Raw genomic sequence first — 16,465 nt, 5'->3', positions numbered from 1 at the left:
TTCAGACAGCTTCCATTCCAGGGAATTACTCTAACTTCACCAGAGCCTCTGGAGGCCTAATGATTTCATTGAAAGCAGAACCAGGAAATGGGATTTCAAGGAAATATTTCAAGTGTGAGTAAACTACTCTGAAGACCTTGGCACTGGTTGCTTATGGTAAGACAGCAAAGCTCTGCCTCAGTACCCAGTATTTTCTTCAGGACTTAAGTCATAAAGCAACTACTCATTACCTCCATTGATTCAAACTCTTCCGTAAAATGTCACACAGTGTAGTTTCTCTCATGAAGAAATAGGCATTTTCAGGATGTATTTTCATCACAGAAAAAGAAAAACTGGTGTTCACCTGTACTTGCATTGTCATCGCTTTGTCTATCATGATGTGCTCCCTCATCTCCCGGGTACATCCACCTGTCTTGATTAAACAGTCCATGTCGAATGTCCCCTTTCCAGCTGCGTGTCTGGACCTATGCACTTCCCGTGGTTCTCCTGACTTGCCCTCCCCTTCCTCCTGGATCACTCAGACCGCCCTCACCAACCCAGTTGCTGCTTTGAGTTTCAGGGAGTTGAAGCTTGCCCAGCTATCTGCAGTCTGTCTAACTGTGTCCTTAGAAAGCTCTTCATCATTTATCATTGAATTAATATCATATGGATTAATTCTAATCTTAACACTTAAAATTTCTGGTCTATCAGTATAAAAGACTTCTGGTCCAGTCATCCTTTTGGGAACATAAACCTCACAGGAGGCATACAGGATGAGGAGCTTGCTTTGCTTTTGGAAGATTGCTGCATGTTTTCCTGTTGTTTGGTTTGAAATAAGGAGAAACCCTTCTGCGCCTGTGTGCATCCAGGTCTCTAAGGCACGCAGGAGGGAGCTGGTGCAAAGGAGCTGTAACATCCAGCTGCAGACTTCTCGGCCGAAGTCTGGTGGAAGGAGAAGTGATGCAAGCGCCAAAGAGAGAAATGTCAGGGCTGGGGTGGTGAGGAGCAAGGTTTTCCATGCAGTGTCAGAGCTCAAGAGTCTGCTTTTCCTCCCTGTGCAGGTCTCCAAAGGAGACACCCTGGATCAATATCAGTTAGAGAATAATGCTCCAAACTGAAATTCAACTAAACGAATCCTTTAAGATGAGAAAAGTGTATTTTTTCAGGTGTTTCTTGATATCTTCCTCCTTAACTACACCATGAAAGCTCTCCAATTAGCTGAACAAGTCTTGAAGACATGAAGAAAATTCTGGGAGAGATATGGCTGCTTAGGACTTTCTCTGTTTTAATGAGTTCCATGGTGTATTTTGGTGCTCAGTCTAAGAAGCTCAGGTACTGAGATGTGAATGATGTAACCGCTTGAGAAAGTAAAGTCAGAAGGAAAAGTTGAAGTGACTTGGAGTATTAATGGGCCCCTCTGAGGGCTGTTCCTAATAAAGCCTCCCCAGGGACTTGTTAGGGCAGATAATTGGAGGCCATGATTGCAGACAGACAAAGCGCTGTGCTGGGAAAAGTCTTGCTTGGTTTTGGTGAAGCAGAAGGGCCAAGGCCTGACCCCAGCCACTGGGAGGGGAGATCCTGCACCCCCACGTCTGGCTCAGGCTTCTTCTTGGGGTCTGTATGATGTGGTGGGCAGTGTGATGCCACGACAAGAACTTCATTAGGACACCTCCCCACCCCTGCACAGGGTATCAAGGAAGCAGTGAGGCCCCATTGCAATGACTATATCTCGTCTCCTCAGAAGCTCTAGCCAAAGGGACAAAAATATCAGGGCTGTTGGGGCCTTCCATTCCTGCCAGCACCCTCTGCCTTCTCCTCTGCAGGCTTCCCTATGCTGTCCCACACTTTGCCCTATTTCCTTGAAGTCTGCAGACACCCTTCTCTTTCCACCACCTTACTCTCATCCCAGCATTTCCATCATTTCACCTGTGTCTCATCAACCCTCACCAGCTGTTCCTTGAAACACAAAGTTAGAGTCTCATCATAGACACTCACCAGCATCTTCCAAGGCCTGGGCCTGCTGCTGGCCTTGCAGCCTCTTGGCTAGACACAGCCAAGCCTTTTGCCTCCTGCTGTCCAGTCGTGGACTCAAGCAGAAGGGACAGGACAAGCCCTCTGTGGGCCTTCTTTCTGTCTGGGTCGTCCTGGGGATGGAGGCAGAGGGGATCCCACAGGCAGCATGCCAAGCAGGGGCCTTCTGCTGGCCTAGCAGGGCCACTGGCAGATGTCAGCCCCAAAGTGCAGATCCCAGGGAGAAGCCAAGGCTGACCTACCACCTCCAGTCACAAGGAACCTCACAGTCGCTTTCCGTGACACGTTCCTGCTGCTGCCCTATCAGCTGCAGAGACAGAAGTGACCTCCCAGTCACTGCCCCAGTCCCATTCCTCCTGCTGGGGCAGGACATCCTGAGGCAGAGCTGACCTCTCTTGTCTCTTTGGGACTAGGGCTCACTTTTCTGGATTAGAAATTTAGCAAATGTGTTGGTCTGCTTTTGGTGTCAGGTCTGTGTTTAGGTTATGGGCAAGCTTTGTGGAATAGTTTTTTGTTCTACGTCTGCCTAGAAGTCTAGGTTTAATAGAGGATTTTAATGCTAGTGTTAAGGGCAGGGATTAGGGTGAGCACAAGAGTAAATGCAAGTTTCATTCTTTAGTGGCAAAACCAGTTGTTCTCTGGATACCCAGTGCCCTGAGCTGGTGGAAGGGGATTGGGAGCAGGATGTGGCCCTCACTTTCCACAAGGAAATGGTTGGCGACCTGCGACAGCACTTGGATGTACGCAAGTCGATGGGGCCGGATGGGATCCACCCAAGGGTACTGAGAGAACTGGCGGAGGAGCTGGCCAAGCCGCTTTCCATCGTTTATCAGCAGTCCTGGCTATCAGGGGAGGTCCCAGTCGACTGGCGGCTAGCAAACGTGATGCCCATCTATAAGAAGCACCGCAGGGTAGACCGGGGGAACTATGGGCCTGTTAGTTTGACTTCAGTGCCAGGGAAGCTCATGGAGCAGATTATCTTGAGTGTCAACACGCGACACTCGCAGGGCAACCAGGGGATCAGGCCCAGTCAGCATGGGTTTATGAAAGACAGGTCCTGCTTGACGAACCTGATCTCCTTCTATGACAAAGTGACACGCTTAGTGGATGAGGGGAAGGCTGTGGATGTGGTCTTCCTTGACTTCAGTAAGGCTTTTGACACTGTTTCCCACAACATTCTCCTAAAAAAACTGGCTGCTCGTGGCTTGGACTGGCGTACGCTTCATTGCGTTAAAAAATGGCTGGATGGCCGGGCCCAAAGAGTTGTGAATGGAGCCAAATCCAGTTGGAGGCCGGTCACTAGCAGAGTCTCCCAGGGCTCCGTACTGGGGCCAGTCCTCTTTAATATCTTTATCGATGACCTGGATGAGGGGATTGAGTGCACCCTCAGGAAGTTTGCAGATGACACCAAGTTAGGTGCGTGTGTCCGGCTGCTCGAGGGTAGGAAGGCTCTGCAGGAGGATCCGGATAGGCTGGACCGATGGCCTGAGGCCAGCTGTATGAAGTTCAACAAGGCCAAGTGCCGGGTCCTGCACCTGGGGCGCAACAACCCCAAGCAGAGCTACAGGCTGCGAGATGAGTGGTTGGAAAGCTGCCTGGCAGAGAAGGACCTGGGAGTACTGGTTGATAGTCGGCTGAACATGAGCCAACAGGGTGCTCAGGTGGCCAAGAAGGCCAACAGCATCCTGGCTTGTATAAGAAGCAGTGTGGCCAGCAGGTCTAGGGAAGTGATTGACCCCCTGTACTCAGCTCTGGTGAGGCCGCACCTCGAGTACTGTGTTCAGTTTTGGGCCCCTCGCTACAAGAAGGACATGGAGGTGCTCGAGAGAGTCCAGAGAAGGGCGACAAAGCTGGTGAGGGGTCTAGAGAACAAGTCTTACGCGGAGTGGCAGAGGGAGATGGGATTGTTAAGCCTGGAGAAGAAGAGGCTCAGGGGCTACCTTATCGCTCTCTATAGGTACCTTAAAGGAGGCTGTAGCGAGGTGGGGGTTGGTCTATTCTCCCACGTGCCTGGTGACAGGATGAGGGGGAATGGGCTAAAGTTGCGCCAGGGGAGGTTTAGGTTGTATATTATGAGGAACTTCTTTACTGAAAGGGTTGTTAGGCATTGTAACGGGCTGCCCAGGGAAGTGGTTGAGTCACCATCCCTGGAGGTCTTTAAGAGACGATTAGATGTTGGGCTTAGTGATATGGTTTAGTGTAGGACTTGTTAGTGTTAGGTCAGAGGTTGGACTAGGTGATCTTGGAGGTGTCTTCCAACCTAGACTATTCTGTGATTCTGTGATTCTGAGAAAGCCAAGGCACAGATGGAACTGAGCTTATCAAGTGAAGCAAAGAATAACAGGAAGAGATTCTACAGATACATGGCTCAGAAAAGAAAGGCCAAGGAGAGTGTACCCCCTCTGATGGATGAGAAGGGTGAACTGGTAATGACAGACATGGAGAATGCTGAGGGACTCAGCAACATCTTCTCCTTAGTCTTCCCTGCCAGTCAGGCTTCCCAAGTCTTTCATTTCCCTGAACCCAGACGTGGAGGCTGGGGGGCAAAGTCCCACCCTCTGTAAGTGAAGAGCAGGTTCGAGACCATCTGATGAACCTAAACAAGTACAAGTCTATGGGGATTTGGTGAAGCAGAAGGGCCAAGGCCTGACCCCAGCCACTGGGAGGGGAGATCCTGCACCCCCACGTCTGGCTCAGGGCTCTTCTTGGGGTCTGTATGATGTGGTGGGCAGTATGATGCCACGAGAAGAACTTCATTAGGACACCTCCCCACCCCTGCACAGGGTGTGCAGACTTCTTGTACAGTCATCCTTTTGGGAACATAAACCTCACAGGAGGCATACAGGATGAGGAGCTTGCTTTGCTTTTGGAAGATTGCTGCATGTTTTCCTGTTGTTTGGTTTGAAATAAGGAGAAACCCTTCTGCGCCTGTGTGCATCCAGGTCTCTGAGGCACGCAGGAGGGAGCTGGTGCAAAGGAGCTGTAACATCCAGCTGCAGACTTCTGTGCCAAAGTCTGCTGGAAGGAAAAGTGAAGCAAGCGCCAAAGAGAGAAATGTCAGGGCTGGGGTGCTGAGGAGCAAGGTTTTCCATGCAGTGTCAGACCTCAAGAGTCTGCTTTTCCTCCCTATGCAGGTCTCCAAAGGAGACACCCTGGATCAATATCAGTTGGAGAATAATGCTCCAAACTGAAATTCAACTAAACACATCCTTTAAGATGAGAAAATATTTTTTTCAGGTGCTTCTTGAAATCTTCCTCCTTAACTACACCATGAAAGCTTTCCAATTAGCTGCACAAGTCTTGAAGAAAATTATGGGAGAGATATGTCTGCTTAGGACATTCTGCATTTTAATGAGTTCCATGGTGCATTTTGGTGCTCAGTCTATGAAGCTCAGGTACTGAGAGGAGAATGATGTAACCGCTTGAGAAGGTAAAGTCAGAAGGAAAAGTTGAAGTGACTTGGAGTATTAATGGGCCCCACTGAGGGCTGTTCCTAACAAAGCCTCCCCAGGGACTTGTTAGGGCACATAATTGGAGGCCATGATTGCAGACAGGCAAAGCGCTGTGCTGAGAAAAGTCTTGCTTGGTTTTGGTGAAGCAGAAGGGCCAAGGCCTGACCCCAGCCACTGGGAGGGGAGATCCTGCACCCCCCCCGTCTGGCTCAGGGCTCTTCTTGGGGTCTGTATGATGTGGTGGGCAGTGTGATGCCACAAAAAGAACTTCATTAGGATACCTCCCCACCCCTGCACAAGGTATCAAAGAAGCAATGAGGCCCCATTGCAATGACTATATCTCGTCTCCTCAGAAGCTCTAGCCAAAGGGACAAAAAGGTCAGGGCTGTTGGGGCCTTCCCTTCTTACCAGCACCCTCTGCCTTCTCCTCTGTAGGCTTTCCTATGCTGTTCCACACTTTGCCCTATTTCCCTGAAGTCTGCAAACACTCTTCTCTTTCCACCACCTTGCTCTCATCCCAGCATTTCCATCATTTCACCAGTGTCTCATCAACCCTCACCAGCTATTCCCTGAAATACAAAGCTAGGGTCTAATCTTTGAGTGATCTCTGGCACCACAGCACTACTCTTTGAGGGACATTTCTTCCTCCTCGTGGCCAATGCCACCCTTCCAAGGTGCACTTTGTGGCAGTTTTTCTCTCCTGCTCTTTCCTTCTACCAAAGAAAGCTCCATCAGGGCGGAAATCACTCCTGAAGCAGGCATCCGAACCCATCAGGCACCCTGCGGCCTGTCAGCCAAGCAGACAGAAGTCACCTCAGCAGCATCTCCCAAGGCCTGGGCCTGCTGCTGGCCTTGCAGCTTCTTGGCTAGACACAGCCAAGCCTTGGGCCTCCTGCTGTGCAGTCCTGGCCTCAAGCAGAAGGGACAGGACAAGCCCTGTGCGGGCCTTCTTTCTGTCTGGGTCCTCCTGGGGATGGAGGCAGAGGGGATCCCACAGGCAGCATGCCAAGCAGGGGCCTTCTGCTGGCCTAGCAGGGCCACTGGCAGATGTCAGCCCCAAAGTGCACATCCCAGGGAGAAGCCAAGGCTGACCTGCCACCTCCAGACACAAGGGACCTCACAGTCCCTTTGCGTGACATGTTCCTGCTGCTGCCCTATCAGCTGCAGAGACAGAAGTGACCTCCCAGTCACTGCCCCAGTCCCATTCCTCCTGCTGGGGCAGGAGAGCCTGAGGCAGAGCTGACCTCTCTGTATCCCCATCGGTACTTGTTTTTCACTTTCTGGGTTAGAGATTAAACAAAGTTTTAGTGGGAGGGTTTGGTGTTCTGTTTTTTGTGTCAGGTCTGTGGCTAAGGTATGGACAAGCTCTATGGTTTAGGGTTTTTTAGGTCTACCAAGGAGTCTAGTGTTAAGTAGAGCATTTTAATGCTAGTGTTAAGAAAAGGGATCAGGGTGAACAAGAGAGAAAATGGATTTCTTTCAGAGTGTTGGAGTAGCACTTAGGTCGAGGGATTAAAATTCCTGGTTCAAGTAAGGTAAGGGCCATACGTGACTGTTTTAAGTCAGTTTTACCACAGCATCAACATTACATGAACCCTCTTACCTCTATGAAATCATTAATTTCTGCTGGCCAAGCACTGCTTCCCACTCCAAAATCTCACATCTCTCTTGTCCAGGCTGCTCCTGACCTCCCCATATCTTATTGGGATCAGCTTTCTGATGACATTCTTGATCCCATCCATCTGTCTCACCTCTCTTGGCTACTCTAGTCTTGAGACAGAAGTGGCATTGTAGGCAGAAGGGAAAAGGGCACAAGGTCTTTAGAAGCATCCTGCACAATGTGCCCATCAGCTCTGCACCTCCACAAAACTGCGCTTCCTACCTACAAATTTTGTTTCCAGAATGGCTTCTGTGGTCCAGGGTTCCTTTTTCCAGGCCCTCACGCATGGTTTTGTTTCGGATGTGCAGGGATGGGATAAGGAAAACCAAGGCATGGATGGAACTAAGCTTGCCAAAGGATGCAAAGATTATGAAGAAATTCTATAGATACATGGCTCTGAAACGAAGGGCCAAGTAGAGTGTACCCCCTCTGATGGGTGAGAAGGGTGAACTGGTAATGACAGACATGGAGAAGGCTGAGGGACTCAGCAACTTCTTCTCCTCAGTCTTCCCTGCCAGTCAGGCTTCCCAAGTCTTTCATTTCCCTGAACCCACAGATGGAGGCTGGGGGTCAAAGTCCCACCCACTGTAAGTGAAGAGCAGGTTTGGGAACACCTTGTGAAACTAAACAAGTACAAGTCTATGGAGCCTGATGACTTGCACCCCAGGGTCCTTAGGGAACTGGCTGATGTAGTTGCCAAGCCTCTCTCCATCCTATTTGAAGAGTCCTGGCAGTCGGGTGAAGTCCTGGTGACTGAGAAAAGGGAAACATCACTCCCCTTTTGATGAAGGGTAGAAAGGAGGACCCAGGAAACTACAAAACGTTGAGCCTCATCTCTGTGCCTGGCAAGATCATGGAAAAGATCCTCCTGGAATCAATGTCAAGGAACATGCAAGACAAAGAAGTGATCTGAGGCAGCCAGCATGGCTTCACCAAAGGGTAAATCCTGTTGGCCCAATCTGATGGCTTTCTACAATAAAGCGACCACATTAGACAACAGGGAAGACCAACTGTTATAGGGTTAGCTACTTGGAATTGTGTTGTCACAGTCCCCCATGACATCCTGGTCTCCACATTGGAGAGATACGCATTTGATGGGTGGACCATTGAGTGGATAAGGATTTGGCTTGAAGGTCACACCCAGAGAGCGATGGTCAACGGCTCTATGTCCAAGTGGAGGCTGGTGATGAGTGGTGTCCCTCAGGGGTCTATCCTGACACCGGTACTGTTTAATATCTTTATCAATGACAGGGGCAGTGGGATCAAGTGCATCCTCAGCAAGAGTGCAGAAGACACCAGCTGAGAGATGTAGTTGATGCAACAGAGGAAGGGATACCATCCAAAGGGTCCTGGACAAGCTTGAAATTTGGGCCCATGTGAACCAAAGGAGGGTCAACAGGTCCAAGTGCAAGGTGCTGCACCTGGTCTGGGGAAATCCCAGACATGGGGATAGGCTGGGAGAAGAACTCATTGAGAGCAGCCCTGCAGAGAAGGACTTGGGGGTTCTGCTAGATGAAATGCTCAACAGGAGCCAGCAGTGAGCGCTTCTAGCCCAAAAGGCGAACTGCATCCTAGGGTGCATCAAGAGAGGGGCGTCCAGGAGATAGAGGCAGATGATTGTCCCCTTCTGCTCTGCCCTTGTGAGGCCTCACCTGGAGTACTGTGTCCAGGTTTGGGGCCATCAGCACAAGAAGGATGTGGACCTCCTACAGCAAATCTAGAGGAGGGCTACAAAGATGATGAGAGGGCTGGAGCACCTCGCCTGTGAAGACAGGCTGAAGGAGTTAGGTTTGTTCAGCTTGGAGAAGAGAAGGCTCCAGGGAGACCTCCTTGCAGCTTTTCAGTCCTTAAAGGGGTCTTTTAAAAAAACTGGAGAAGGACTCTTTACTCGGGTAGATAATGACAGGAGAATGTGGTCTAAACTAAAAGAGGGGAGATTTAGACTAGACATTAGGAGGAAAATCTTCCCTGTAAGGGTAGTGAGGTACTGGAACAGGTTGCCCAGAGAAGTTGTGGATGCCCCAGCCCTGGAGGTGTTCAAGGCCAGGCTGGATGAGGCCTTGGCCAACCTGATCTAGTGGGTGGAATCTGGGGGGAGTTCAGTTAGATGATCTGTAAGGTCCTTTCCCACCCAAGCCATTCTACGATTCTATGATACTAGGATGAAAATTAACTCAATCCTAACCAAAACCAGGACACAAATAGCCTAAGGGCAAGGTATCTCTGTGTGTATATCAAAAGAGAGGAAAAGTGGTGATAGTTATTTAGAAAGTGTCAGACCTGAGTAGGACATAGGAACAATGGTATGGAGTAAGGGGTGGATATAGTCCAAGTTTTAGCTGGGATAGACTGAATTTTTCTTCCTAGGAGCTGGTGTGGTGCTGTGTTTTGGATGTACAGAATTAGCGAGTCACAGAGTAGTTTGGGTAGGAAAGGACCTTAAAGATCCTAAAATTCCAAGCCCTCTGCCGTGGGCAGAGACACCTTCCACTAGACCAGCTTGCTGAAAGCCCCATCCAACCTGGCCTTCAAAACTTCCAGTGAGGGGGGATCCACAACATCTCTGGGCAGCCTGTTCCAGTGCCTCACCACCCTCTGAGTAAAGAACTTCTTTCGAATATCTAATCTAAACCTACCCTCTTTCAATTGAAAACAATTTCCTGTAGTCCTATCACTACGCTAGTTGATGAAGAGTCCCTCCCCAGCTTTCCTACAGCCCCCTTTAGGTATTAGAAGGTCGCCATAAGGTCTCGCCAAAGCCTTCTTTTCTCTAGGCTGAACAACACCAAATCCCACAGCCTGTCTTCAGAGGAGAGGTGCTCCAGCCCCTTGATCATCCTCGTGGCCCTCCTCTGGATTCATTCGAATAGATCCGTGTCCTTCTCATGCTGGGGGCCCCACAGCTAAACACAATACCTGACGTGTGGCCTCACCAGGGCCGAGTAGAGAGGCACAATCACTTCCCTACTCCTGCTGACCACAGCATTCCTGGTACAAGCCCGGATGCTGTTGGCCCGCTTGGCCACCTGAGCACCCTGCTGGCTCCTATTCAGCTGACTCTCCACCAATATCCCAAGCTCCTTTTCCCATGGGAAGCTGTCCAGACACCCTTCCCCCAGCATTGCAGGGCGTTGAAGTGCTCCAAAAGCAAGACCCAGCACTTGGCCTTGTTGAACTTCATAGATTTGGCCTTGGCCCATGAGTCCAGCCTATCTAGGTCCCTCCGCAGAGCCCACCTACTGTCGAGCACACCAACACTCGCTTCTAACTTGGTGTTCCCTGCAAACTTACTGAGGGTGCACTTAATCCCCTTGTCCAGATCATTGATGAAAATATTCAAGGGAACTGGCCCCAGAACTGAGCCCTGGGGGTCACCACTACAGAACGGCCTCCAACTCCATTTAGCTCCATGTCCCACAGCTCTTTGGGCCCAGCCACCCAGACACTTTTTAATCCAAGGAAGCAGATACTCGTCCAAGCCTCGAGCAGCCAGTTTCTCTGGGAGAATGCTGTAGGAAACAGTTTCAGAATCCTTACTGAGGTCTAGATAAACCGCATCCACAGCCATTACGTCATCCACTGAGTGCATCACTTTGTCATAGAAGGAGTTTAGATTTGTGAAGTAGGACCTGACTTTGATAAAGCCCTCCTGACTGTGCCTGATAACCTGGTTGTCTTCTAAGTGTTGCATGATGGTACTCAAGATAATGTGCTCCATGAACTTCCCCGTCACTGGTCAGACTGACAGGCCTGTAGTTCCCCAGATCCTTTCTCCAGCCATTTTGTAGGTGGGCATCATATTTCCATGTCACCAGTTGACTGGGAACACCCCTGATAGCCAGGACTGCTGATAAATGATGGAAAGCGGCTTGGTGAGCACTTCTGCCAGCTCCCTCAGTACCAAGTGGGGGATCCCATCTAGCTCCATAGACTCGTGAACATCCCCCATGAGGGATGCCATACGAGCAGTTGTGCCTGCTCACCAGGAACCAGGCCAGCGTCCTACAGAGCTGCCTTATGAGGACCATGCCCACCAAGATCTGAGTTATCAGATCCTGTGAGATACCATATGGATAAGGTTCTAGAGCCAGCAGGAAAAGAGCTACAGGTCTGGGAGTCCCTAGGACAGCCTGGTGTAGAGAGGAACAAGGGCTGTAGCAAAGCTGAGAGTCCCAACAGGACCCAGGGCTTTGTGTCCATGGCTCTGGCTGTTGTCTCTGCCACTGAGGCCTAGGAGGAGACAGCTTCTCGGTAAAGCACCAGGGCCTCATTGCCTCCTCGCCCCCACCCATGAACCAGGCAGGGCTCGTACCCTTCTCCTGCACTTGGCCATGCACATCCCCATCTCCTCCTGCCCCACGAAGAGCCCTGAGCAGTGTGTGAAGGGAAAGGATCTCCCTTCCCAGGGGCTGGGGGTCAAGGCCTGGCCCTTGTACTTGGTGACACACACCCAGCTTTTCTACACATCAGTGTCACCTTCACATTGCCTTTGTCTCCTTGTCCTCACTGCCTCCAATGCTCTGCTCTAACGAGCTCCAAGGGAGGCTGTGTCAGTGCTGGCCCTCAGGGGGACACTGCAGGAAACTTGCCTCTGACTTGGACTTCTGGAGAGATGTCTTCAACTGTTTATCAGTGCCTGAGGTTCGTGGGCTCCTCAGCAGAGCCTCCCGAGGGGGGATTCCAATGCCTTGGGCTGGGCGTGTGGTGCTGAGCTGGGCCGGGCTCCTGGGACAGAGAGAGCTCGTGGCAAGAGGGCCGTGGTGCAGAGAGACAGCTGTGCCCAGGAGCAGCTCCTGTGCACAGCGCAGCAGGGCTGGGGGCTCTGACCGCAGCTGGCACGGGGACAGGAGAGAAGGAGAGAGGGCTTGGAGGCAGTTGGCAGTGGGAGGATGCTGAGAGCTGCCTGCAGGAGAAATCTGCACAGCCCTTGACAAGGTACGTCTCTGGCTGCAGAGCCATGCAGCTGCACGTCCTGGAAGGGTCTCCTGCTGGGTCTTGTTTCTGGGAGGGCAGTGGGCAATGCAGTAGGCTTTGGGAGTCCTGCTGGATGGCACTGCGAGGTGAGGAAGTCCGGCAGAAGCCCCTTGGAGTGTCAGAACCCAGCTGCCCCTGGTCAGCCAAGAGCTGGGTGGCCGAGCCTCCTTCAGACACTGCAGGGGATGCAGACTAATATTGGGACACCCCAGTTTGTGAATATGCTGCTCTCTCTTTGGGCATCCTCTTTGTCTGCAGGCTGCTCTCCAGCAGGATGTAGCTCTCTTGTGCCATCCTTGTGTTATCCAGGTGCCCAAAGGAAGAGACACCTCAGTGCTAAGGCCATGTCCGTGCTGCTGGATGGCTGTCTGTGGGCAGCTGGAGTGAGGTTTCTGTACCCGTGGTTAGGTAGGATGAGCTGAGATCCTGCTGAGACACCTGGAAACAAGGTGAGAATTCTGTCCAGAGGCACTGGGACTGGGGCTTCTCTGCTTTAAGCAGTCTCCACTTATTGGGAAACACAAGAGTGTGATTGTTGTCCTAAGCATAAGAATATTTGCCTTGCTCTACACTGGTTGCTTGAGTTCTTTGCAACAGCACTGCAAATTTCATTGACCTGATAAACAGACCAAGCTTGAGTTTCCCCCATGTTCCTGCCTCCCTCCTGCTGCACAGCAGGAAGGACTCCTCTGGAGCCCACAGCAGCCCCTGCTCCCAGTGCCACTCTCAGCCAGCACCAGCTGCAGCTCAAGCAGGACAGCTGCAGAAAGGTTCTCCTGCAAAGAGAGTGGCTCTTGCTAGGGGTGCTCTAAGGCTTGCAATAGGTTTTCCTGAGATAAGTCTGTTCTAACTTCTTCTGCCTTTTCCTCTCTAACAGACAACTGCGTCAGGAATCAGGAAATGGCCAACATCAGCTCTGTGAGTGAGTTCCTCCTGCTGGCATTCGCAGACACTCGGGAGCTGCAGCTCCTGCACTTCGGGCTCTTCCTGGGCATCTACCTGGCTGCCCTCCTGGGCAACGGCCTCATCCTCACCGCCGTCGCCTGCGACCACCGCCTCCACACCCCCATGTACTTCTTCCTCCTCAACCTCGCCCTCCTCGACCTGGGCTGCATCTCCACCACTCTGCCCAAAGCCATGGCCAATGCCCTCTGGGACACCAGGGCCATCTCCTATCAGGGGTGTGCTGCACAGGTCTTTCTGTTTGTCTTCTTGATTTTGTCAGAATTTTATGTTCTCACGGTCATGGCCTACGACCGCTACGTTGCCATCTGCAAGCCCCTGCACTACGGGAGCCTCCTGGGCAGCAGAGCTTGTGCCCAGATGGCAGCAGCTGCCTGGGGCAGTGGCTTTCTCAATGCCGTCCTGCACACGGCCACTACATTTTCCCTGCCCCTCTGCCAAGGCAATGCTGTGGACCAGTTCTTCTGTGAAATCCCCCAGATCCTCAAGCTCTCCTGCTCAGATGCCTACTTCAGGGAAGTTGGGGCACTTGTGTGTAGTGTTTCTTTATTTTTTGTTTTTTTCCTTTTCATTGTGGTGTCCTATGTGCAGATCTTCAGGGCAGTGCTGAGGATGCCCTCTGAGCAGCGCCGGCACAAAGCCTTTTCCACATGCCTCCCTCACCTGGCCGTGGTCTCCCTGTTTGTCAGCACTGCCATGTTTGCCTACCTGAAGCCCCCCTCCATCTCTTCCCCATCCCTGGACCTGCTGGTGGCAGTTCTGTACTCGGTGGTGCCTCCAGCACTGAACCCCCTCATCTACAGCATGAGGAACCAGGAGCTGAGGCATGCCCTGTTGAAACTGTTGACTAGGTGTGTGTAATGATCAGTGCATTGCCCCTCTCATTTTACATGTAACACACTGTCAATTATTACAGAAACAATAAATCTTCTGTAATTTTTTTTTGCTTTTTTTTTTTTTAATTAGTGTTACAGGATTTTCTTAGTTATAGTTTGGCTCCTGTTGCCCAATAAAATGTCGTTATTTTTCCCTTTTCTAAGTCTGTCTGTATGTGTCTTGTTGAGTATAGCTCAGAGATTCTGTATATGAGGAGTCCGGCTGTCTGCAAATTTAAATAAAAGAAAGGAGCGTGCACTGCCTTCTCTGTCTTCTTTCCTCTGAGAGCTGCTCTGGCTCTGCAGGGGCAGTGCCATGTGCAGGGCTGCAGAGGAAAAGAGTCCCATCCCAGCAGCACGGCCAGGGAGCACCAGCGCTTGGGACATGCCGAGCTGCTCTCTTGCCACTGCCCCCCTCTGGTGCTGAGCCCTGCTGGTGGGGTCAGGCCCGGCTGCTCCTGTAGCTTGGTGCCAGTACTGCTGTGGGGCTGTGCTGGGACTGCAGGCAGGGACAGGCAGTGGGCACGGCAGTGGCACAGCCGGCCTCCAGAGAAGCATTTCAGTACTCAGAAAGAATCTCCTCAGGGCACTGCTTGAAGGCTGATGTCTTCTTAAAAAACTATGGTCAAGAACATTTCCAAGGAATAGACAACAAAGAGGATCTTTGCCTTTCGTGTTTCTCCACTAGATCCATGTGCTGAAATCAGGGTCACAGCACGGTCTTGTAGGGACTGAGGGCTCGGCAAGGACTCATCTGCTGTTGGTTGCACCTGGCAGGCAGGAAAAAACCACAGAGCCGTTAGCTCACTGCCACCATGTGAATCAAAAACAGAAAAAGTCCAAGAACTCATCAGTTGAGGTATAGTCAGTCTAATAAGAAAACAAACAAACAGTAACAAATGAATAAAAATAAAAAATAAAAATAAAAAATAAAAATAAAAATAAATCCACCTGTAGCCCGTGGAGAGGATCCCATGCAGGAGCAGGTGACCTGACAGGAGCTGCTGCCTGTGGGGGACCTGTGCTGGAGCAGTTTGCTCTTGATGGATGGACCCCATGGTACGGAGCCATGGGGGAGCAGTTCATGAAGAGCTGCTGCCTGTGGGCAGCCCATGCAGGATCAGTTTGGGAAGGACGGCATCCCAAGGGAGGGACCCCATCCACGCTGGAGCAGGGGCAGAGAGTGACTGAGAAGAAGAGGAGGAGACGAAGTGCCATAGACTGACCGCAACCCCCTTCCTCCATTCCCCTGTGCGGCTCAGGTGGAGGAGGTGGAAGAGGGTGGATGGGGGGAAGGAGTTTTTGGTTTGTTTCCTTTGTTTCTCATTTCTCTAGCTTGTTAGTAATAGGCAATAAATCTTACTATCTTCCGACGCTGAGTCTGTTTTGCCCATCACGACAATTGTTGAGTGATCTCCCCGTCCTTATCTTCGTCCTTATCGTTGAGCCCTTTGTGTCATATTTTCTCCCCCTCCTCAAAGAGGAAGGGGGGTGAGAGAGCAGCCATGGTGGAACTCGGCTGCCCACCCAATTAAAACCACCACAGGTTCCCAGAACCATGGGAAGGATAGATCACATCTATACCACAGTGAAATATACAGCCCAAAGGGGAGTGAAAGGGCATTTGTAACTATCACAACAAAAGATTAACATTCATCAAGAGATAGAGAAGATACAACATGTCCTAGAAAGAGGGAAGAAAGATGGAGAATATCACCAGTAGGATCCTCTCCTTTGATGGTTGGATGGTCACCAACAGCAACTGGAGCTTTGGAATGAATATCACGTTCAGCTGTAGTCTTGTTAGCTCTGACTTTACTGTGTTTATTGCTTATAGTTGTTCAGGTTGCCCAGAACACCTGATGGATGCCCCATCCCTGGAAGTTTTCCAGCACAGGCTGGATGGGACTTTGGGCAACTGGATCTAATGAAAATTGTTCTTGTCCATGGCAGAAGGTTGGACTAGTTGGTCTTTAGAGGTCCCTTGCAACCCAAAAAAATTCTATGATTTCCATGACATGCCACTCAGCCCAGGTTTATGGTTGAGTTGTGCTTCAAAGCCATCTCCATCCACCCACTGCAGTGCTCAGTGCCTGTATCAGGGGATCAGCCATCCGTGCCAAGCCTCTGTCCTGTTAAAACAGGTTTAAACTAAAAGACAGTAGGTTTAGATTAGATATAAGGAGGAAATCTTTTACTATGCTGATGGTGAGGCACTGGAACAGGCTGCCCAGAGAAGTTGTGGATGCCCCATGCCTGGAAGTGTTCCAGACAAGGTTGGATGGGGCTTTAGTCCAATGGGAGGTGTTTTGCCCACAGCAGGGGGGCTGGAATTAGATGATCTTTAAGGTCCCTTCCAATCCAAACTTTTCTATGATTCTGGGCTATGTTTAGGGTCTGTAGCGCTCATGCATAAAGGTAGCAACAAAGTGGGTGCTGAGATTGAACTCTGTGGTGCAGAAGAGTGCCCATGGACAAAGGATGATATTAGACAGCAGCTTTGCAGTGGTAGCATCCATGTCGATTTTGCA

The 16,465-nt window shown here is 50.8% G+C and overlaps 1 protein-coding gene across 1 annotated transcript; it reads left to right on the top strand.

The window, feature by feature from the left end:
• Positions 1 to 11,975: 11,975 nt before the first annotated feature.
• LOC310890605 (olfactory receptor 14J1-like) lies at positions 11,976 to 16,465 on the top strand. The gene has a single exon (XM_083852919.1). It carries the CDS (start codon positions 12,997 to 12,999, stop codon positions 13,918 to 13,920), a length of 924 nt encoding a protein of 307 aa, XP_083709045.1. The 5' UTR covers positions 11,976 to 12,996; the 3' UTR covers positions 13,921 to 16,465.

Source organism: Anser anser (genome assembly GCF_964211835.1).
Source record: "Anser anser genome assembly, contig: HAP1_SCAFFOLD_32, whole genome shotgun sequence".
Classification (NCBI taxonomy): domain Eukaryota; kingdom Metazoa; phylum Chordata; class Aves; order Anseriformes; family Anatidae; genus Anser; species Anser anser.
This window is presented reverse-complemented; position numbering and strand designations above follow the sequence as displayed.

Excerpts from the sequence above, each read along its gene's own strand:
- LOC310890605 (XM_083852919.1), top strand. The coding sequence starts at position 12,997 with ATGGCCAACATCAGCTCTGTGAGTGAGTTCCTCCTGCTGGCATTCGCA.